Here is a 24,062-nt window from a genome sequence, read left to right on the forward strand (position 1 = left end):
GAATAGAAAAACAAGGTTTTCAAATCTGAAATGCTACTGCATGTTTATATTGTTATTTGTTGCAATTCAGAATATTAATTAGACTTTACCTGGTAAATTAAACATAAGCTTTTCCAGTTATACAAAATGCCCTCAATAGCCAATGAAGACCCTTAAATGTTTGTTTTGGAAAAAGCAGGACCTTTACATTAAAAATTAGTATTACCATAATCTACTAACACCTCCAACACAATCAAGCTTTCACATTTTGATAAAATATCTAAAAGAGACCAAGAAAATTATGAGATGTTGGTTCAAACTATATTTGTAAATACATCTCCTTCCATAACTGGATTAAAAATTGTGAATTTAAATTATTTTAAAAAACCAAGTACTATAATTATTACCATTCATTATATTATTGTCCATCACGTTCTTCCTTAGAGAATAGGATAAAATTCAATGATAATTGTTTATCACTGACTTTAGTTACAGATGGCTAAATTATACAACATATCTCAGCATTCTTGAAAGCAATTGGAAACTTTGTAAGGGAATTGCACAATCCAAATGGTGTCAGAGATGTTGATAGGAACTTGTAGTTTTATATAAATAAATCTATAAACACACAAACACGATAAATCAGGCAAACAAGAGCATAATCATGTAAATCACAGAGAACACAGGGCACACAGAAGAAAAGGGCGAGGGGGAGGGGAAACTCTCCCCCAACAACCAATCACACAGTGCAGATTGCCTCATGCAGGAGCCAGCACTCTTCAACCAATCAGCTATAACTGTGTGTTCTGTATCACTGCACAACCCTAGTGCTCCAATTACTAAATTTAAATAGCTTAACAAAGTTTCTCACTGTACAGGTAGCCAATTTTATAGCATAGACATTGAAAATGCAATCCAGCCAGTCTTCAAAACATTGTAACTGAGAATGCAAGTAAAATGAAAGTTGTACAGAAATACTAATGGCAAGATATTCTCATGCACTAATATATGTTTTGTCTTAATCATAGTTTAACATTTTAGAAAAATACAATAAGTGTAAATACTATGACATCTATACTGGCTAACCGCAATGTAGCTGAGAAGTTAAGACACAACTACTTGCCCCCTATTGATTATGTTTTGAAGAAATTAAAAAAAAATATTAGGAAAGTAGATTTCTGATTATTGGCATTGCTGTGAAGTGTTCATATCTCCACAGTGCACAAACCTATTAGCAGTAAAAAGCAATAATGACCCAGTACCCCTGATTAATCCTGTTAATATTTGAAAGCAGGTATTTTTAATATTCCATAAAAGAAAGAAAGAATGAAAGAAACGAAGGAAGGAAGGAAGGAGGGACGGAGGGAGGGAGGGAAGGAAGGAAATAAAATAAAAATTTCTGTTTCTCATTCTTGCTTCTGGAAAATTGGTTACAAGCATAAACAGTTGCCTTTAGAAAAAAGAATAGTTTCAGCAGTTTTGAATCAAATTTGATTCAACATGAAACATATGTAATAAATAGTGACAGCAAAGATGAAAAGGTTCTAAACAAACTGCAATGAAAAAGCAGATTCTTCTGAGTTCTGAATGTGCATATTTGAAATCTAGATTTTTAGAAATCAGCCTTTTCAAAATGATGTTAACTTTTCAATATGAAATAGACATACACTAGTAATAAAATAGGAAATAGCCTGTTATGAGATATGACAGCTGAAGGAGACCTACCTAAATTTTCTGGAAGGAGATTGGATCGACAGAACCAGATGACCACTTGTAAATACTGCGAAAGGAGACTGGTTACAACCTGTTTGTTTGTTAGATCTGTAATGCCTTAAAAAAAAAGAACATACACTTGCTTTTTAAAAAAGCTTCATGTAACCTTGACAAGGTAAGGGTAATAAATTGCCATCTTAGAGGGATCATTTAGCTCATTCATGATTGTAAAAGCATTCTAGCTATAATCCAAAAACAGCCACAAATTATCTGTACAGGATATTAAGTTTCCACCAGAGTTGTGAGGTAGCCTAGAGGTGGAGCTCTCTCCTCACAATCAAGAGGCTGTGAGTTCAATTCTAGGTAGAGGCAGATATTTCTCTGTCTGGGCATGTTGAGAATATATCTGCTGAATATAACTCTACATTGGTGACAGGAAGGGCATCTGGCTAGTAAACATTCAGCTCCATTCAGCTGCCAGACTCCACCCTGCAAGTGGTTATGGAGTCGTTAAAAGGAAATGATATAAAATTTCCACTATACTAAGAATGAGATAATAAATCAAGCTTTCTTTTAACTTTGTATCTGGAGACCAAATCAAGTTTTTTTTATTTTCTAATTCAAAGGGAAAAATGATCATACAATAGTTGAACATACAAATACATGAAGACGAATGTAAGATTTCTATTTGTTAAAAGGTAATATAAAATGTGCATCTTAAATTTTATGACATTTACATACCTTTTTCAGTCAGTTCTTGAGCTTCCATGATAAAATAGTTTAACACTGTGTTAAGGTTGCTAAGAAGCAACTCACAGCGCTGGAGAGACTGTAGAGTCTGTGCATCAATGAAGTTAGATGACCCATCAAATAAGGGAGCACCTTAAAAAAATAAGAGATTTGACAACTTTAGTTAAGGGTCAGAATTCAACATGTTTTTAAACAATTAACTCCAATTACCGAGTAATTTCTGTATGCAATATGTTGATTTCCACTGTTTCAAAGCACATTCTATTACTTACAGAGACAAATGAAGTCTTCTTTGTTTTAACAACTTTACTCCATACCCATTCGAGAACAAAACGCAAGTTGGGTGCAGAATCTGGTTGCTCTTTAAAAAACAAAAAGCAGAAATTATAGAAGTTACTTTAACAAAATAATTTATTGAACAATAATAATTCAATAATTTTATTGAAGGTTATGTTTACCTTCAGCAGTCCATTGTTTGATGCAGCTAGTAAGGAGTCCCAAAGAACTTGTCTGGATAGCAGTTGATAACACAGCTTCAAACTGCTCTTCCTAAAAAATTCAAAAAGAAAACAAAAGGCAGTTATCTCAGCATTTCATGGCATCAGTAATTCACAATTTCAGCATTAAAATGCAATCCATCTGTAGCATAACAACTGACATGAGGGATCCAGTTAGCAATATGGACACACTGAGGCTGCTCACAAATCTCATTTTCCTTGTGAAATTTTTGTTATATCAAATGCTATTTCCCAATTCAATTAGGCAGCATAAAATTTAAGAATCAAATGAACAGAATGACTGTATATTTCAATCATATCTTCAACATAAACTTACCTGGCTCAGACTTGTTGACTGTATATCAATAAATCTTGGAGATAGTAAACCAGCTATAAGACATCTATTATAACCCTCAGGAATAGTTTCATTTAATGAACAGGAAGAATTTTTTAAGAAATGCAATGTCTGCAATTAATCAAACAATTTTGCATTAGGACAAACTGTCTGTAGAACACTGGAAAATTACTAAACACTGGAACATTACTAAAATTAACATTTCTTGTTCAATTAAAGACACATAAATTATTATATTATTAATTTTATTCCATATTCTCTATACCGAGCAAAGAAACTATAAGAAATAAATGTGACCGTATTGGGTACTGTCAGGATAGTAGCAATCAAGACCCTGTAACTTGTAAGGTTGTGTGCTATTCAAGTGTCTCTGAAAAACTGTGTACTCTGGTACAAAAAAATCATAAAAGTTTAAGAAATACTTTTTAATTGATTCCAAATACAGGTAAGTCCATGACTTATGACTAGTCACTTAGCAACTGTTCAAAGTTCTGAGAAACCTACTGGGATAGAGTATTTATGATCTGATTTGAAATTCTGAAAATTGCCACACTTTGGGTGGCCAGGCTGCATTTATGGTCACTTGCAGCATCCCACAGTCCCATGATGTTTAAAACTTTTTTTAAAAAAAAATGGCATTCACTTCCAGGTTTTGGTAATCTGTGCCCATAACGAACCACTGGTTAATAGCTGTGATGATTCACTTAATGACTATTGCAAGAAAGCTGTAAGACCAGATGAGTCAAGTGACTGACTCATGTTACAACTATCATGATTTACAATCATGATGGGCAGGCTCCACTGTGGTCATAAGTCAAGGACTACCTGTACCAGTTAAGAAAATATGTAAAATGTTTAAAAATGGGAAAGTAAACATTTTTAAAGGAAGTGGTAGGTTCTGGTCTCAGCATATATAATGAGAAGTGTAAGCAGGCATATAAAAAAATTGTAACTTCTGCATTGTAAGCTCCAGGGTTGTTTTCCCATATCAACAAAATGTTGGTCCATTGGTTGCGACAGAAATTGACATACACATTTTCACCTGAGGGCTAAAAGAATGACTGGCCCAGGACACCTAAGCCTTAATGTCGAACTAGAACTCAGTCGCCTGATTTGTGGCCTGATGCCTTAACCACTAGACCAAACCGGCTCTGCAGGATTAGAATGAAAATCAACAATAACTATTAAACCACTAGATTTGTTAAAGACAGGTGTTAGAAATGAAGTTTCCAAAGTAAAGCTAATTCATGTTTATCAATTGAAAAAGAAATACATAAATAGAATACTGTAAAATAGCAGTAAACAAATAATACTTACATCTTTTTGAAATCCTGTACAAGACATATGAACTATTCCACAATTCAGCAAACAAGTGACATCTATGGAACAGAGTTCTTCATTAGAATAATGAGGAGCAAATGATTGGTATTATAAGAGGGGGAGGGAAACTTTCCAGCAATTTTATTTCAACATTGCTGTCCTATGTAGGGGCACTGATGTAGAGGGAATAATTGTATAAGATGAAGAGTTAAATTCCGTCAGCCTACATCCAGGTCTCTATCCTAAACATTGACTATAATTTAATTTTATGAATCAGTCTGGCTCTTGAAATATATATTCAATCATTTTAAAACCAAGTTAGAGATAATGGCGGCTCTCCAGCATGCTACTACGTTTACAGTATTGATCTAGTATATCAACTTCTTGCTCCTGTACAATAGAAACAGGACAAAGGTTTGGGGGAAAAAAGTTAGGTACACAACACAAAGAAAATATAAGGAGAAAGAGCACTGGCTTAAAGAGAAAGGGAGAGAGTAGCTTTTCCAGTACTAAGGTCCATACCCAAATCCCAACATTTAAATTTAAAATTAAATGCTACTCCCTGGAGCAGAGCATAACAAATAATACAGTTGACATTAAACATTAAGTGTAGTGTGAAAGCATTATACTTTTTATCACTAGCACTACCCAAAGGAAACCCTAGGATGTTAATATTTTTTATCAAAATGCAGCAATGTGCATTTCATATACAAGTAGTCCTTGAGGTACAACCACAGTTGAGCCCAAAATTTCAGTTGTTAAGCAAGACAGTTAAGTAAGTTTTGCCCCATTTTATGATCTTTCTTGCCACAGTTGTCAAATGAATCATCGTTAAGTTCGGAACACTGTTGTTAATCTAGCTTCCCCACTGACTTTGTTTGTCAGAAGGTCGCAAAAGATGGCTACATAACTCCAGAACACTGTCACTGTCAAGACTCCAAATTTTAATCATGTGACAATGGAGTTGCTGCAACAGTCGTGTGACAAATGATCATGTCACTTTTTGGGGGCCTTTGTAACTTCAAACTGTCACTAAACAAATGGTTGTAAATTGAGGATTATCTGTATTAAGAATAAATCTGAGCTTTACACAACACTTTTCCTGCAGCTGACATACAAATTAATGGCAGTGTTTGATCTACTGTAACAGAATGTGCATTATTCTTATTAGATTTTTATCCTGCTTTTCGTGCCTGGAAAGGCCATCACAGCAATATTTCGAAAGTATATTGTGGATGCAGTAACTTCAGAATGCTCCCATAAAAGCAGTTGATAATATACTTACCAAAATTGTAAGTGCTTGGGTTAAAAAACTGTTCAGGTGGAGGATAAGAAGGAGGCACTCCCCGAGTAAAGCTTCGTTCATGTACCAAGACATCCAAAATATGATTAGGAGAGGTGATGCTCACCATCGCATCCAAAGACCATAATGCAAAATATGGACAATTGTGTAACAATTCCCCTGGCCTTAAGAAAACAGACAAAGAAGTAGTAAATCTGACAGCATTAAAATTTATTCTTTCTGAAATTTTGTGATAATAAACTATCACTTACCTTAATGAATCTGGCATCTGAGCATGATACCAGCGATTTATATCAAAAATACCTAAGTAGGTAGATGGCTTGCCTTGACCATAGGTATTCACTTGCCAGCTAAAGATGGATACACTTGTATCAGGCGATGTGACTGGATCAAAAAGAAAAGGCAATGGAATTACTATAAAAGGCAACTACAAATGATATCAATTCAATTCTATGGAATAGATTTATATTCTTTTACATCTCAGGAGGTAGCCACTTAACATAATAAAATATGTGGCTATGTACAATCTCTGAATGCCATGCAGTCCTAATTTATTACTTAGTCCAATCCAAGCTAAGAGTCCATGAATATAAGTGCATGTGACATTTGCTCTCAGCTACCTTTCTTTGCTAAAGGTAAAAAATCCAACCTAACCCAACTAGAGTTTTATAACCCTTCACCAAAAACCTACATATCCAAAAATTTATTTTTTTTCAAAGATGGTTATTCATTTAAAGTGGCAGAAAGTGGTAGAAAGTTTCATTTTTTTCTTTTAAAAAAGAGGACTGTGATATTTGCAGCAAAAAACCTCATGTCAATGTCCAGTACATTTTTATGTGAGAAGTAGTGGTTATACAGACTATAATTTATTTAATTTTTGCTAAATATTAGTCTGTTGTTATAAAATAAACTTAAAGGATTAATGCTTGAAAACAAATAACTATCAAAACTGAATGATAAAATGCTATTGAATTACTATGTAAAAGATGAAATATACACAGCTATGACCATCTGAAGCTTTTTGATAATAGAATAACATAGTTGGAGGGGACCTTGGAGGTCTTCAAGTCCAACCCCCTATTCAGACAGGAAACCCTATACCCGGGATGGCGAACCTATGGCAGGCGTTCAGCCTTTTTTAAAGCCATTTTTCGCCCTCCCGAGTCTCCAGAGGCTTTATAGGAGCCTGGGGAAGGTGAAAAGAGCACCCCCCCCTGGAGGCTTCAGGGAATCTCCTGAAAGGAATTTCCTGAAGCCTCCGGAGCAGAAAAAAATCGCCCTACAGGCAAACCGGAAATTCGGAAACGGACTTTTGGTTTCCTCATAGGTTCCTGAAGGTCCCTGAAGCCTCTGGAGGGCATGGGGGGGGGCTGTTTTCACCCTCCCCAGGCTCTTATAAAGCCTCTGGAGGGGGAGGGCAAAAAGCATGCAAAAAATGGGGGGAGCGCCTCATGCATGCATGTGCACTGGGGGGGTGTCGCACATTGTATTATGGGTGCAGCACACCCACGCGCAACCCCCCTGCGCTCCCCCCCGCTTATGGCACGCGAGCCAAAAACGGTTCCCCATCGCTGCCCTATACCATTTCAGAGAAATGATTGTCTAATCATTTATAATCTCTTCTTTAAAACTTTCAGTGTTGGAGCTTTCTGGTGTGAACACAAGTTTTTCCACTAATTAACTGCTCTGTCAGGAAATGTCTTCTCTCCTTAATTAGTTTCCATATATTGCTTCTTGTTCTGCCTTCAGGTGCTTTGGAGAATAGCTTGATTCTCTCTTCTTTGTACAAACCCCTTAGATATTGCAATACTGCTATCATGTCACCCCTTCTTTTTATTAAACTAGACATACCCAATTCCAGCAACCGTTCTTTATATTTTAGCTTCCAGTCCCCTAATCATGTTTGTTGCTCTTCTCTACAATCTTTCTACAGTCTCAACATCTTTTTTAAATTGTGGTGATCCAAAACTGGAATCAGTATTGCAAGAATGGTCTTACCAAGGCCTTATAAAGCGGTATTAACACTTCATGTGATCTTGATTCTATCCCTCTCTTAATGCAGCCAACAACTGTGTTGGCTTTTTTGGCAGCTGCAGCACACTGCTGGCTCAAATTATCGCCCACTAGGACTCCAAGATCCCTTTCAGAGTTACTATTATTGAGCCAGGTAGCACCTATATTATACCTGTGCAATTGGTTTTTCTTGTCTAAATGTAGAACCATACATTTTTCACTATTGAATTTCATTTATTAGACAGTGCCCAATGTTAAACTCTGTCAAGATCCTTCTGTATCTTAAGTCTATCTTCTGGAGTGTTGGTTATTCTTGCCAGCTTGGTGTTGTCTGCAAATTTGATGAGTTCCCCATCTATTTCCTCATCCAAATCATTGCAGATGATGTTGAAGAGTACTGAGCCTAAAACAGAGTTTTGAGGTTACCCCACTGCATACTTCGCTCCATGTAGATTCAGTTCCATTGAGGACTATACATTGAATGTGGTTGGTCAGCTAGATTGTTCAATGATTACCATGGGCAACTAGATTTTGGCTTATAGACCCATTTACTGTACATCATGCAAGGCCTCTATAATTGGAAAGCATCCTCTATCCTTGAAGAACCATTTTATACCACAGATTATGTTCACCTATATTTTTATGGTTGAAAAGATCTGATCTATGTAATAATAATATAGTCTAATCTAATAATAATTTAATATAGACTATTTCCAGACTAGTGCACAAAAGGACATGGGTGAATGTGATGACACAAACAGAGTGAAAGGGAAAATGTTGTACCACCCATCATATCTTGCACTGCTGGAAAGCATTCCCCCAAGGCATTAGTGCAATTCTCAAGCCCACTGCATTGATGTTCCTGTGTCTAAAAGATGTAACAGAACTCTACTAAGTATTCTTGGAAAATATAGTTATGTTACTTATTGATCTGTTCAGAAAGTGCAGCTATGTCTGTCATTCTATTCTCTAACTGCCAAAGCCATAAATAGCTCATTTAGTTGTTCTCAGTCAGATCTAAATATGTCATTCTGCTTGATAATGCAATAAAAATCCTAATTCTGTTCCTCTCCCATTCTCCACACCAGATCTGGGAGTTTGACATTGGAACACAATGCCCTATACAGGAAGAACAATAGAAAGCTCAACTGTGCAAGCAGAAGGGCACTCTTTTATATTAGATATAATGTTGTATGTCTTTGTGGATGCATACATACTTTTCAGGGATTTTTTTTGGTCAAAGTACTGATTCTAATATAGATTTATAGAACTTCACAAAATGTATCTAGATTGTTCATAATGAAATATATACCGCAAATTATTACTAAGAATTAAGCAGGACATAAAAATTAATCAACATTTATGCAGTAACAAATAGTATAATTCTGGCTTGAACCTGACATAACAAGTTCTCATTATTAGATGTGATGTTTACAATACTAACCTTCATTAATACTATCTTCTCTGTCAACATGGCTTCGAAATTTTTCTATAGTTTGACAACCGATTAATTTGGTATTGCTAGGCTGTCCTCTCAAAGAGGAAACCCCCCCTGTAAGGTCCAGACTGTACCTTTCTTCACAGTATTCCAAACCCTGGAAAAATATTATATCAAATCAGTGTATCTGATCAAGAACATGAGAACTTCAATTCTTAATATCAAATGCTTAACAACTTAGGTACTTGAAAAACACTTTTCAATTATGATAAAATTCTTTTGGTCTTAAAAGTATTACCTGAATGACAACTTTCCATCAATGGTGCTGACAGTTTTAAGACACCATTAATCAATGGTGTTGACAATTTTTAAGAATGAAGTGAAAGATAAAGAACAACTGTTTCCATTAAAAGCAGGAAGCATACTGAACCCTGCCTAATTGTCATGAACATTCAGTAGTAGAGAAGTGGCAATGTTTCTTTAAATAAAATGTGAAAACCTGTTAGAACTTTGAGGATATATGTGTGTTTCTCCCAGGATGCAAAACTTTGATTCTAAATTATTTTCCATAAAATTAGAACAATCAAATTACAAGTTATAATTCCCAGTAGTTCACAGATCAATATATCTCTTGATTAATGAACCAAAGTTATTTTAAATGAAGAAATACTGTTGGATTTTTTAAAATCAGAAACCATTTTATTGTTTAGTAACAGAAAGTATTTTAAAATAAGAGCAATTTATTTTGGTTTTCTAATAATTTAAAATGTTTTAAAACATAATTACTGCACAAATACAATTACACTTAAAGTATACTTAAATAAACGTTTATACCTCTCAGTATTATTGTAAAAGTAAATAACCAAGCTGAAAAATGTGCAAACCAGTAGGCAGTTCACATATCAGAGCTAGTAAGCAAAAAGGTGGCTATGACATTTCAGCACCTATGATGAATCTAGTTCAATGTTAGGCAACTTACACATGAGCTATTGATTCAGTATATCAATATAATTCAAAATCAGGTGTGTTTTTATGTTTAAATTAAACAATTTTTGAAGGGAAAGGCAGGAAACTGAATTTATGAAAACAATGTAATGGTTAAGTATGCAGTTAAACCTATGGAAAATTAACCCTGGAAGGAAGTTTATATGTGAATTTTTTTCTAAGCTTCTCAGAATGTTTAAGGCTTGTTCTTTCTAAAACAGCTGAAAGATATATACATTATTACTCATAAGTCATTAAAAAAATCTGCTTAAAATATAACTCAAAATGAAGTTCAAGTGGTTTTGTGGTGTTGCATTAAGCACCCGAGACTAAAATAAATGCTTTGAAATGTATATAATATAAGGACAATTTCATTATTATAGTTCTTATGAACTACCACTGTCTATTTCCTTCTCACATGACCTCCGGTTTGAGAGCTCCTCATTTACAGTCCCACTTTCAGGTTTCCATGCAAAAGATTCCCAGAGAAATGCTGTTAACAGAAGGTTAACAGAATTATCAGAGATTGGGCAATTACAATTACAATTGCTGCTCCAAGTTTCTTTTCCTGAATCTCATTAAGATTATGGAACATCTTGATGAAATCTGGATGTCTGCTGGATGTATAAAAAATATGAAGATGATGGCTGAATTGTACAACTGAAATCACACACCCTTTTATTTGTTGCATGTATAGTGCCATGGCCTCTATCACACAACCATGGCAATTACTCTTTTTCTGAATACTCTCCCAATCGATGCCTCCCTCTCTGAATCCTATTTACATTCAAATACTACATTGTTATTTACTTTCTTATAAAATCAACAATTTTAAATCTGTGGAAGGAAACGGCCCATAATTAAATTATTAATCTTTTTCTCATTTTTAACAATTAACAATGTAAATGGCTGAATAAGTACAAAACTCAACATGTATAACATGTTAACAATTGAGAAAACTGCTGAATGCAAACAGATGTGAATCCTATTTACATTCAAATACTACATTGTTATTTACTTTCTTATAAAATCAACAATTTTAAATCTGTGGAAGGAAACGGCCCATAATTAAATTATTAATCTTTTTCTCATTTTTAACAATTAACAATGTAAATGGCTGAATAAGTACAAAACTCAACATGTATAACATGTTAACAATTGAGAAGAAACTGCTGAATGCAAACAGATGTGCATGTGAAATTAAAAATAATTTAATACTGTCTAAAATGTGTAGAATTATCTCAATAGTCATAGTATTAAAAACAATTTGAGCATATTTCTCCCACAGCAAGAAACCAAATTACCTTAAAATCTAAATTAACATAATTGCAAGCAAACTAGCAACCCACTAACAGTGGTGAAATTAATGCCTTGTCAAACAATGCTGCAATAGGTTCTAATACACATCACTTTAGTACTTAAAATTTAAATATACGTTACCTCATACATGATTTGTCCTGACGCCAACCGCCTTCTGTCACTGAAAGCTAACTGCAGCAGATGTAAACTAAGAATATCTCCTTCACTAAAATGAAATATCAAGACTTTAATAAATATAAGCATCTCAATTATTTCCTATGTAATATAAAGTAGATAGAAAATTAAGTACAGCTATATAGTAAATCACAGAAAAGATACCTTGTGACTCCAGGGAATTTTTATTATGGGTCTAAGTTCACATGGGAGGTCTTATTTTACAAGTCTTTGAGATGTGAAGCCAATGAAAATATTACTATAATCTCTAAAGCAGATTTATACAGTTGAAAGATAAAGAAAGCTCTAACTCAACTGGAAACACCTTGGCAAAATAAATACAAAATTTCAGCCCTATGCATGACACAACTATACTACTGTGCAAGACTCCTCTGCCAACAGTTCAAAATACCCCCCCCCCAATCCCTCATCTAACATATATCACTGATGGTGGTGTAGTGGTTAGAATGCAGTACTGCAGGCTAATTCTACTGACTGAAGTTTGATCCTCACCAGCTCAAGGTTGACTCAGCTTCCATCCTTCCAAGCTCGGTAAAATGAGGACTCATTTTGGGGGCAATATACTGACTCGGTAAACCACTTAGAAGGGGCTGTAAAGCACTGTGAAATGATATAAATCTAAGCGCTACTGCTATTGCTATCACTACAGCAAAGGTTATTATTCCTATTTCAAATGTAGAAGCTCCCTCAATTGCACAAAAAAAACGAATTGCTCCTATAAATTTCATGCAATTACCAGGATCCATGCCATTTAAATAATCATGAAATTATATTCATATATGAACAAGAAATTCATGTTTCTACAGAATAGAAATTTAGTCTTTAGTGTGCAAGAATAAAACTACCGGGAACCTCAAACCTAAGAAAATTTTAAGGGACATATGTTTAATACAAAACAAATCCATGTTTCCTAGATGAAATGAAATTCTCAATAAGAATGTAGTTTCTCCAGTCTAAAAGTATCTATCAATAGGATCAGAGCATAGAACTGGCCTTCTTCATTCCTTCAACTCTTCATACTGTTTCCCAACACAAGAAGCGAGATTCAAAAGGAAAGAGAATTCCTGAAATTATCCCCTTCTGTCTTCTATTACTTATTTTCTATTAGTACATATACTATTTCAATACATAAGTAGGAAAAATAAAGACTTTATAGGGGTAGACAATTGCCCCTAAAGCTCCTAAATTTTGGATTTCCATTTCAGATTATTGGTTTTGAAACAAAGACAGATGCTTACTTAGAGTCTGGTAAAACAACTCTCTCCAATGAACCAATTTCTTATTAGAGCGTAGCAACACAAGTAAATACAAGTTAAATCATGATCTGAACACATTTTTAGAATCTAGTATCATCAGAATGGCCAAACTGCTTCACTCACCTTTCTTGTGTTGATTGGACAGCCCACAAGTAGCAACAATTGCGAGGATCATTTTCAGGTTCTTGAAAAGTAACAGCATATACAGGAACTCTCCCTCCCTCTAACTGGAAATGGTATCTGAATATTAGAGGTAGGATGGAAGACATGGCAAATAGATACACATTTAAAAATAATTCTCTAGTTTACAGGACACTGTATTATTTTGGCATATTTACTAAATATTTATTGTTTTATAATGGGTGGAAATTCAGTAGTCATATTTTAATTCAATATTCAATTATACAATCAACACAGAAATGAGAGGAAATATGGTATTTTGGGTAATGTTTAATCTACATTGCAGGATTCTACAATATAGACTACTAAGATTAAGCTGCCAGAATTAAAAGACGGATCACATGGAACTTTTTCAAAAGTTATAGGAACAAAAGTATTAAGTAGGTAACCATATCATTAATCCTAATTATAATATATGCATAATAAAATGGCATATGTTTCATGCATTTTTCGTATGAGGAACTTTATTTTCTCCTAAACTATAAGCCAGTAATCGGAGTTATTTGATTCACTGAACATACTGGAATTAATCCAAGGAACCATTCTATTGTGAAAATGCTGAAACTTCACAATGAAATACAGTTTTTGCAAATGTCATTTTATCTGTAATATCAGGCATAATGTTCTGCATGTAGAATTTTAATTCTCCACGACAAAACTTCAAGGCTCCAGAGGATAGAAGAATCAATAGAAATTGCTTCATCCCACTCTTTCTCTAGAAAGCTAATCTCATAAATGGATCTACACTTGTGAGAACTTTCATGCTAATATCACTTTTCACTTATTCCAAATTGCTGCACATGTGTTATGTAATACATTAAGGTAAGTTTGAGTAATACATTAACTCACACTAGTTCTAGCTGACAGGACTAGTAGTGAGAACCTGTGGAAATGCAATCCAACATCTGGAGAGCTATATGTTGGTCCTTTTAGTAAGGGGACAAATGTCCAGAATATGCATCTCAAAAATATATACGGATTTCAATGATCAATAGCATATTTCCTTTTCAATTTATTTCATTAAATGACATACCACTTTTTATACACTTACTCTTTCTTCAAGCTTTTCATATTCCACAGTGAAAGGTAGCCATCAGAAAATCCTACAACTAACTGGTTGCTTCTCTGTATATATGAGAGAGTTGTCACAGCAGTTCCCGATGGGTTCAATAACTGGAAACAAAGATGTCGGCCTTTCCTTCTTACAGCTTCCCTTACTTGTGGGATTTCAGAAGGGATTCCAGTGATAACTTCTAGATCTGTATATATGGCAGTATATAACAAATTCTTATTGCCTTAATTAAAAACTGCTTAAATAAATGGCTTACAGAATAAAGTAGTTTATGCACACAATTAAGACTGACTAATGATACAGATTGGTTTTGTTCAGCTTCTTTCATTTTAACTGTTTGTATCAATAGAAGAGAATTATAGCTCATGGTATGAACTATGAAGTCCTTGGTGCCTCTTGAGGTGACTTTGCTTGCAAATGTTTTATACACTGTCCAGGTAACATCATCATGATGTTATCTAGTCCAGTAATAAAATGTCTGCAATCAAACAAACAAGCTCAGAGAGTACAAAGGACCTCCACAACTATTCTTGAACTGTGCATTCATTAGTTCATTCCTTTCTCTAAAAGTGAAGAGGAAATACAAACATGTGATTTTTTTAACATTACAGATAATCCAATTAAATACCTGTTACAATCCAATATTAACCTAAATAAAGCTTTGAAATGATAACTTCACTGTTATGTTTATTTTCTGCATGTAATTTTTCAGTAATCTGTTGAGGCTAACTAGGGCTTTCAAAGGTTGTTTCACTGTTCTTTTCCCCCATGTACAATTGAGTACAATTTAATTGCCTCAGTGTCAACAACTAAAATGAACAGATCAATAATTATGTTTCATTCAAAACATCTCGATTTTATTACAAAGCCAAATTAACAGTTGCTTTTCATGTTTAGTTCATTTTAAAATTTCCTAAACATGGACAGTCCTGAACAAATGACAACAGGAATCAACCATTTCATATTCTAATTTTTATACAAATACACATCACAATCTGGAGGTTCATAATATAGCAAATAAGAGTGTTTTGCCTTTTGGACATTATTTTGGGCACGTGAGAAAGAACAAGAGCACTCCAGATTTTGGTCCATAACATTAGCAGTTTTCTATTTAATAAATCTATATATGGATTCATTCACTTCACTCAAGTGTAGGCTGGCAAGGTAAGATATTCAGATGCAGTAAGAAATAACAGATAGTTAGGCAGATGAACGTTTCTAGATTTCTAAGTATTTGTTTCTAGCCCATTTTCATGATTTAATATTATACGCAGGTTAGAGGTACATCACATCTTAATCTACATCACTACTCTATTGCAGATAAATCTGAAAGTCCAATATTTCTAGCTCAGTGAATTACTGCAGAAAAAAATATTGCTCTATTTTATCCTTCTCCTGCGTCAACTTGTATTTCTCTATCTTAATCAAAAATACATATTATAAGTTAATAAATCAATGGCAGTCATCTTTCAAAGATCCGGGATGGAGAATTTCAATTAGTATTGAGTTTAATTTTGAAAATTATACCCAATATAATCTAGAAAACCTAACTCTCTAGAAATCAATATCAGAGATGAAAAAGGAATGTCATTTACCAGAAGCTTCTATTTCATTTTGGTTACATGATAAGTCATCCAAGCAAGATCTATCAAGAGGACATGACCAACATCAGTAACCACCACAGCCACACCAAACAGCCATCTGAGGCACTGGTGCAAGTGCTGAGTTGTCAAGCTGGCTCCTCCATGGTTTATAATTGGTTCAATGGCAGGTGACCTAAAAAAGTGTAAACATTAGTTAAGCAGTTGGACAACCTATAGGATAAACACATAAACAGTCAATGTCACTTTTGAGATTTATATCTGGTAATTTTTTAATTATTGAAATCCAGTCAAAATATCCAAAAAACATCTACTACACTCAATTTAATATAGTAATTCAGAAAAGCTATTTTTGCTGGTGTAAGTACTAATACTGATAGGATCAATTCCTCTTTAAATGCAAAGAGTGCAATTTTGTCACATGGGCCACTAAGTTATTAGAAAACTGTCATAATTTTTCATATATTTGGCACCACACTGATTATTGTTCCAAAATAATTGCATAGAAGCCTTTCATCTATCATTTATTTAAGTGCTCATAAGAAATCCATTAATTTATCCTCAGAATGTTATGAATCATGCAATATAATTTTTTCCAGGATGACAAGCAGCAAAGACATTTGCTTAGAATACTCTTAATTTTGAAATTAATGAGATTTAATGCATTGCCAAAAGAAATAACTAAGCTTCCTAAACAAAACACAAATGTTCATTGAAAAAACACTCTTGTTGTTATTATATAACACAAGGAAATGTCAATGGACATTGTTTAATATATAAATGGCAAAAGTAACTTGGCAAAAGTAACTGGATATAAATTCTAAACAGTAAGTTGGGGGGGAGGTTTAGAAACTTTATTAATTGAATTTACTACAAAATGTCATAAAGGTATAATGTTATTGGAGGATTTTTTTGAAATAGCTAATGAATGCCATTATGTGGTTGTGTCTTTAAGTATGAATGATTTGAGGTAAAAGTATGTTCAAATAATTGTAGTCAAATGTGAATTGTGGTACATTGATAGTAAGATATACAAAGACTTTTGATTTAAAGTGTATAATCTAATATGAACTATAAGTAATGACTGTGGAAGAAATGCATGAAAGTTATCTGTAACCAATCAAACACCACTTTCTACAAGATGTAATGAAGGATGATTCTTTTTTTGTGTTTTGTTTAATAAAATAAATAAAAACTTTTCAAAAAAGAAAGAAAAAAACACTCTTCATATAATGCCATCCAACCCTGTTTGAATTTGAACCACTGGATTAATCTCTTTTGGCAATTATTTTTTCAAGTACTGAATACTGAACTCCCTTTCAGGATTGTGTTCGCTTCCTCACAAAATATTTTTAGTCAGGAGACTTCTGTATACACTGCTTTTCTAATATTACATATTAGAATTTATTTTCTTATCTAAATCAAATGAGTGATTTCTCATTCTTTTGCTAAGCTCACCCACCACCTTTAGCACTTTAAGAGTAAAACTGAAGTGTAAAGGACCTACTAAAACATCACACTTTCTGATTTTAACTACATATAACATTGAGTTATATGTAGTTAAAATCAATACTCCTAGTCAAATTCAATATTTGTTTTAAATTTATATCTAAGTATGAGGGCAGAGAAAACTGGAAAAAAATCAGAAGAGTGTTTTCTGATATGGCATACACAATAAGCTTATTTAAATAAACAAATAAAATAAAGTAGCAGCATATTGGCTGCATCTACCCCAAAAGCCAGACAGAGAACTATCACACAATTCTCACTGAATTCTTAAAATGTTCTTCCTAAGAGTCAGGTTGCTCTCAAAAAACAGCAAAGATATTCCTAAAGAAAGGACTATTCTACTTCCAATTCTATACATCAGCAGATCAGCCATGCTACTACAGTCAGAAGCTGCCCAAGGCAGAAAAGAACAACAAATATATAATTATGACTGCTTATTATAATATATGGAAAATCCAGATGCATTTGGAAATACATTTGAAACAAATAAGGTAGAAAGACAAACAAAGGGTAATTTTAACCACATAGCTATATTTTACCATGACTGAAGTATAAATTTTAGTTGTGGCAAATGATAAAAAGTTCTTTCACAGAGAAGATAATATGTAAATTTTTGTTTCTCTTTATCTCTTCTTTTATATTACATAAAATCCCTTACTGTTGTCATCAAGAGTTTATTTCTGCATTCACTAGTAGCTCAGTCTGCTTAGTATTCTTTTCCAGGATTTATGGCAAAATTCACCAACTCTAATAATTGAGAACATCTTACACTACAAGAACACAACATTGATTAATTTACATGATCGTAAATCTGGAATTTAAAAAGATGTGGTTGTAATTTTTAAAGGTCACAAATAATACAAGAACTCAAACTGCTGTAAGAGAAGTATTAAAGCAGAAAACAACAGCTGGAGCATACATCAGGACAAATAACTTATTTTTTAAATTAAGAAATAATGCATATACCCTTCAGGAAGAACAACTGCTTTAACCAGTCTGGATATTCCAAGATCATATAAACACAGAACACTTCCTTCTGCTTCTTCCAAACCAATTAATAGTCCATTTCTTTTTTGCCAGGAAAACTCTTTCACTGCAAGAATAGTGGGTAGCTGTTCATTCACCCCATTAAACGATATGCTGACAGTCGTTCTCCTGTGATCGGGCTTACAATCTCAAGCTGTGGTCCACATGCAAGGCAAGCCAACCCACTTCGACCTAGAAAGAAATATATGTTTCTATATATATAAGATGAAATCTTATCTGTGAAGAAATACTACTCATAGAGAGAATAGAACATTGGAGAAACACTGAGGGAAAATTCTGCATCAGGCACTAAGATTATTAATTCCATCTCTTAGTTACATATCATTTGAAACTACCCAGACTAAGTAGTCCAGTAAATTTAATTGATGGGCTCAAAATAATCTATATACAGAAATTCTCAGCAGCATGCGTGCGCCTCACATTTTAAATTATTTACCAATGAGAACACTTCCTACAAATTATGGTGTTCCACAGAAAATGCTAATTCCTAAATACTCTTATTATCCCTGTTTAAGCAAATGCAAGGATGAACCCACAGAGTGGCAAAAATATTTTCCAGTGGAACAATGATTCAGCCCTCAATTAGTATAGGATTAAGTCCAAGAGAAGAATGAACTCAAATAAAGAGAACTGTAGCAAAGGCTTAGCAAACAAAGCACTTATTGCTTGTAGAATGGAGACATTGCTTCAGGATTATATTGAGTCTAGTGCTGAGTAACAGGATGCATTTTTAACTTAACATATCCAATGCATCTAAAAAATAGAGATCAGATCTATACTATAGACAAACATCAGTGTGTGTATGTGTACACACACACACACACACACACCCAATGAAAAGCACTCTTAATTTGTCTGCTCTAACGTAAATATGGTTTATGCTATATAATGCAAGACTATTTACAAATGTATTAATTTCTGAGAATCAAACCACCAGAAATTTATATGGATAATGCTGCTCACACTGAAAGCAAACATTATTCAAGAAATATGATGGAGCAAATATAATGTATAAGATTAACTTTTAAAACTTCCCTTGTTGTTAATATGGCATATACTTGCTACTGGATATTTAAGTCACAAAGATATCTACAGGGTGAAAAATACAGCAATATTAGATAAGCACACTTTCAACAGTTTGTTGATGTTCTGAATTTACAAAATGACAGCCAATTATCAACAAACACTTTGAAAACTGAAACTGCTACACAATAAAAAAAATAAGAATTCAAAGCTATTTTTAAAGCTATTAATATTTGACTAACTAAACTTCAGAGCTGGGCTACCGTTAAGCCAAAGTAGATTGTCTAATACTGGACTTAATAATAATTTTATCTTCTATACAGATAAACCTGTTGTAGTTCTACACTCAGATTTTGCGTTTAAAGAAATATAAAAGGCAGTATGATCAACAACAGAAGTACTGATTCAATAAATGTCCTTCCTATACTAAATTGTAGAATCATGCAATTTACCTTCTCCGTCTCATCTTTTTTTGCCATCACAGAAATTTAATCATACATATCATAATACATCCTTCGCAGTCTTAATAATTAAGAAGTATAGGTTCAAATGTTTACCTCCTGTGAATTTCCCATAAAGTACACAATCTAGTGCTATCTCATCTTCTCCAAGTGCTTGTATAGTCACATCTGGAAACTGCAGTAGACAGCTGGTACATGAGCAGTTAGGTCTCGCATGTTTCACTGTAAAAATGCAGTAAGTTTATTCAAGTAAGCAGTTAGTGCAGCAAGTAATTACAAACACTGTACTATAAATATGTAACCAAGGCTATGGTATATAGCACCCTAAAAGAAATCCAGATTTTAATTATTTTCTTTTAAGTTTATTTAATTTTAAAGAGTACTTGACAAGTAAGGCTAAAGGAGGAAAAGGGAGCTTTTTTTGTTTTGTTTCCTCCCTCAATTACTCCTGCATTTAAAAAAAAAAACACTTCCAGCAATTCTGACCAAATGACATCTAAATAAATGGTGCAAGGATAGGGTCTGGGTAATTGCAGGGGCATTTTTTTCTAAATTCCTTGCCAAAGTGCAGAAGGAGGGGGTGTTGATTGCACTCTCACCTCACCCCCCTCTCTAAACAATTCAGAGGATGATGATTAGGAAGTAGAACAGCTGCTCCTTTTCTGAATTTCAGTTTAAAGCTGCTGAGGTTGAAGAGTTGGAGGAACCAGGAATACTACACTTCTAGGATGTAGAATTGGACTATTTCGGATGGTTTGAACAGCCATGTTATACTGTCTCTCCAAGGCCTGACTTAGCAGAGGAAAAGATACGAAATAATTCTTTCCTACCTTCAGCAGGCAGTATTGGTGTATCACTGAAGCAGAGAGGCCTCTTACACAAATGTCCACTTTATCTAACACCTTAAGCTTTTCCTCCTTTCATACTGAGACTTAGACTGAGTGGAGGTTTCCTGCTGCAGGAGCCAGTACCTTCAGTCTGCACCTAAGCACTGTTAGGTGCTGCTCTATGGCCAAGAGCTAGATCTGATTCACTCAGCAGACAAGGTGTGTAGGGCTCAATGTTACTGATAGAGCAGGGGTACATCAACATGCATAAGGCAATGGAGGCTATTAGATAAAATTTACCAGGAATCAGTCACATGCTTACAATTATATCTGACACAAGGTGCTCTCTGAGCTTGCTTGTTTTCTTGCAGAGGTTTCATTACCTAAACTAGGTAACAAGTATAGCACTGATGATGTTACCTAATTAGGGTAATGAAATGTCTGCAAGAAAACAAGCAAGCTAAGAGCACAAAGGACCACTCATGTCAACCCTAAGCTACAAATATTTTTATTAATATTGACATTGCCTAATGTGCTCAGGATAGACAAGGTCAGCACCAAAATCATCTCACCTGGCTTCACAATTTATCAGCAGCACTCTTATAAGGCAAGTAGCATGAGTGCTACAAGTCAAGTCAACACAAATGCCTAACCTCACAAGAGACATATGTGTGCCAGTTGTTGTCCATTCTTTCTATGAATTATCACATTGATGGCAATGAAGGGTTATGATTTAATTGGTTATGAGAGGGGCCGATTATGAACAGCTGAATCTATTTCAGATTAATTAACATCATATCAATGTTCTTTTCAAACATGAAAAGCTATATTTTTAAGTTATATATTTAAACTTCAGACTTTGATACTATCTTGACTAGTGAAATGAAATAATAGTACAAGTGACTATATTATTGTACTACAAATATCTGCTTTTATACTAGAAAATTCCATAGAAAATGTTTTTATAGAAATATAGCCCTTTGTTATATTTTTTTAATTTTAAATTTTAAAATGCAACCTTAACAATATGAGAACAGTATTGTTTATTTACTTTAAATCAGTTTTAAGAAATTACACTATGCAAAGAGCAAATTAATGAAGACTTGGGAATATGGCTCAGGCCTGCAACATTTTCAAAATAATTCCATGAACAATAATTTTAAATAAGTCAAACTATAAATGTTAACAATTCCATTGTGGAACTAAAGGCTTGTAGGAAAATATACATTTACAAAGTAATAAAATACTGCTCAAATCTAGTTTTAAAGGATACTGTATTATGTCTCTATAAATTGTTCTTAAATAAAGTACATCTTTAACCCAGGTTTCTTCCAGAAAAGTTAGCAAACATGTAAAGGTTTATCCACAAGTACACAGCATAACTGTGAATAGTCCCTCTGAGCTTGCTTCAACTATTTACTTGGTAGAATGCCCTCAACTGGCTATGCTTTTACTGGATTAAAGCTATGAGATCTATGTCCTTAATTCACCACCACTGAAGCTAAGGAGCTCTTTGTTATCAGCTTCACTGAATGCCAAAAACTGCCCAGACCCATTTGGGATAGCGCAATTGTCATTTCTTGATTGATTTCCTTTAAAGGTTTTTATAGTTGACATCTAAATTATTTGTAATAGAAAAAACTTAGGTGCTTAATTTTTAAAAATGTACTAATGTCTTCAAAAATCAAGAAATAAGGCTTTATTTGGGGAAAATGCTGTTAATAACAAGGTCGGTAATGAAGACATACTAATATGATGTTCTACATAGTTTTAACCTCTTTTGTTCAACATTATAAAATCTTTAAAATATTCTAAGATACAATATATTGTGCTTACAGGAAGATAGTGTACATAACAGTAGAAAAGAAATTGTAAATTACATATCTTATACACAATAAACAATAATAAAATTGTATATTGATTCCTTCAGTAAACTTTTATAACTACAATAGTTTCTTTAAGCCTTAAATACATTTTCTTCAAAGGCCATAAAACATTTTTGTAATGATACTTTGTGATAGTTGTTTTGTCTTGAATGTAAAAATACTGGATTGTTGCAATGGTGCAATTCAGCCTGTTCTATCTGGTTCGGACAAAGCGGTAGCGGTGGCAGCAAGAGGCTCCGTCCACCCATCATGTCCCATTTTTGAAGCTTTGTGCATGTGTGGAAGATCCTGCGCATGCACAGAGGTGGCACATGCGAGTGAAGTGAGCGCACGAGTGCTCACATTTGCAAACCGGTAGCAAAGGTAAGTTGATTTCACCCCTTGGTTGTTGGATTCTTCATCTAAAAATCCAGTTATTTTAGAATATTTACCAAAGGAGTTTTTATTAATGACAATGAATATACTTCATCTTACAATTTATTTATTATTCATTCATGCCCAATGCCACTGTGTGGATAACAATCAACAAATATAGCAATTAAAATACATTGCACCAGAGAGAGTTTATGTATCCACAATAAACCCTGTATTTAACTAGCCACATAAAAAACTTAAAATGAATTCAACTAATCACCTGGCTCAATGCTGGGAGAATCAGGTATTCAGAACCTATAAAGGCAAGCAAGGATGGGACCATTTGAATCATAGAACAGAGACAGCGGAATATAAAGTATGCCCCCCCCCCGGATCGTATCAGAAAGCACATCAAATATAAGTGATTTGTAGCAAGCCAACCTTATCCGTTCTTGTGGGACAGCCAAAAGAATTGGAGACCAAAGAATAATCCTTGTTATAGGGAAAGAATTAGAGCGTGTTGGTCCCAAGGATATGGATTGGGTGTTTGAAGCTGTGAGTATGGTTGCCTGAATTAGTTCCAAGTCCTTTCTAGTTGGCTAACTCCTGTCAGGAAATACTTTATGGTTTCATGCAAATTCATTCTTCAGTGATAGGGTGGACTGTATTCAAGAAGCTATTCTGGACCTAATGGTGATGGATTATTCCATCTGCTTCCAACCTTTATTTTGAGAGGAAAGTTGTAGAGAATATGATCAAGCTGCAGCTTAAGAGGGAACAATTATCTTAGCCAACTTCCAGAAATTTCAGGCCTGTGTATAGCATTGATATGGCATTAAAGTCACTTTTGAATGATCTCTGATGGGATCACATTGGAGGTAGTACATCCACAGTGATCCTCCTTTTTTCTCTATGTTCAATATAACTGATCATAGTATTCTTCTGGACTGACTCAAATGGTTAAGAGCAGGGGCATATTGTTGTGATGGGTTTCCTCCTT

General features: G+C 34.0%; 1 protein-coding gene across 1 annotated transcript in view; it reads right to left on the reverse strand.

The window, feature by feature from the left end:
- AHCTF1 (AT-hook containing transcription factor 1) overlaps positions 1–20,211 on the reverse strand; it is a 42,473-nt gene extending 22,262 nt beyond the window's left edge. The window contains 18 exon segments of the mRNA XM_032216046.1: positions 1,705–1,809; positions 2,434–2,574; positions 2,711–2,803; positions 2,901–2,991; positions 3,277–3,405; positions 4,612–4,673; positions 5,900–6,081; positions 6,169–6,301; positions 9,375–9,525; positions 11,793–11,877; positions 13,226–13,342; positions 14,334–14,541; positions 15,950–15,997; positions 16,000–16,130; positions 18,431–18,599; positions 18,602–18,682; positions 20,092–20,190; positions 20,193–20,211. Of these exon segments, the coding sequence (XP_032071937.1) occupies positions 1,705–1,809; positions 2,434–2,574; positions 2,711–2,803; positions 2,901–2,991; positions 3,277–3,405; positions 4,612–4,673; positions 5,900–6,081; positions 6,169–6,301; positions 9,375–9,525; positions 11,793–11,877; positions 13,226–13,342; positions 14,334–14,541; positions 15,950–15,997; positions 16,000–16,130; positions 18,431–18,599; positions 18,602–18,682; positions 20,092–20,190; positions 20,193–20,211 (2,044 nt within the window).
- Between the last annotated feature and the right edge of the window lie 3,851 nt (positions 20,212–24,062).

The sequence above is a fragment of the Thamnophis elegans genome, chromosome 4 (genome assembly GCF_009769535.1).
Source record: "Thamnophis elegans isolate rThaEle1 chromosome 4, rThaEle1.pri, whole genome shotgun sequence".
Taxonomy (NCBI): Eukaryota; Metazoa; Chordata; class Lepidosauria; order Squamata; family Colubridae; genus Thamnophis; species Thamnophis elegans.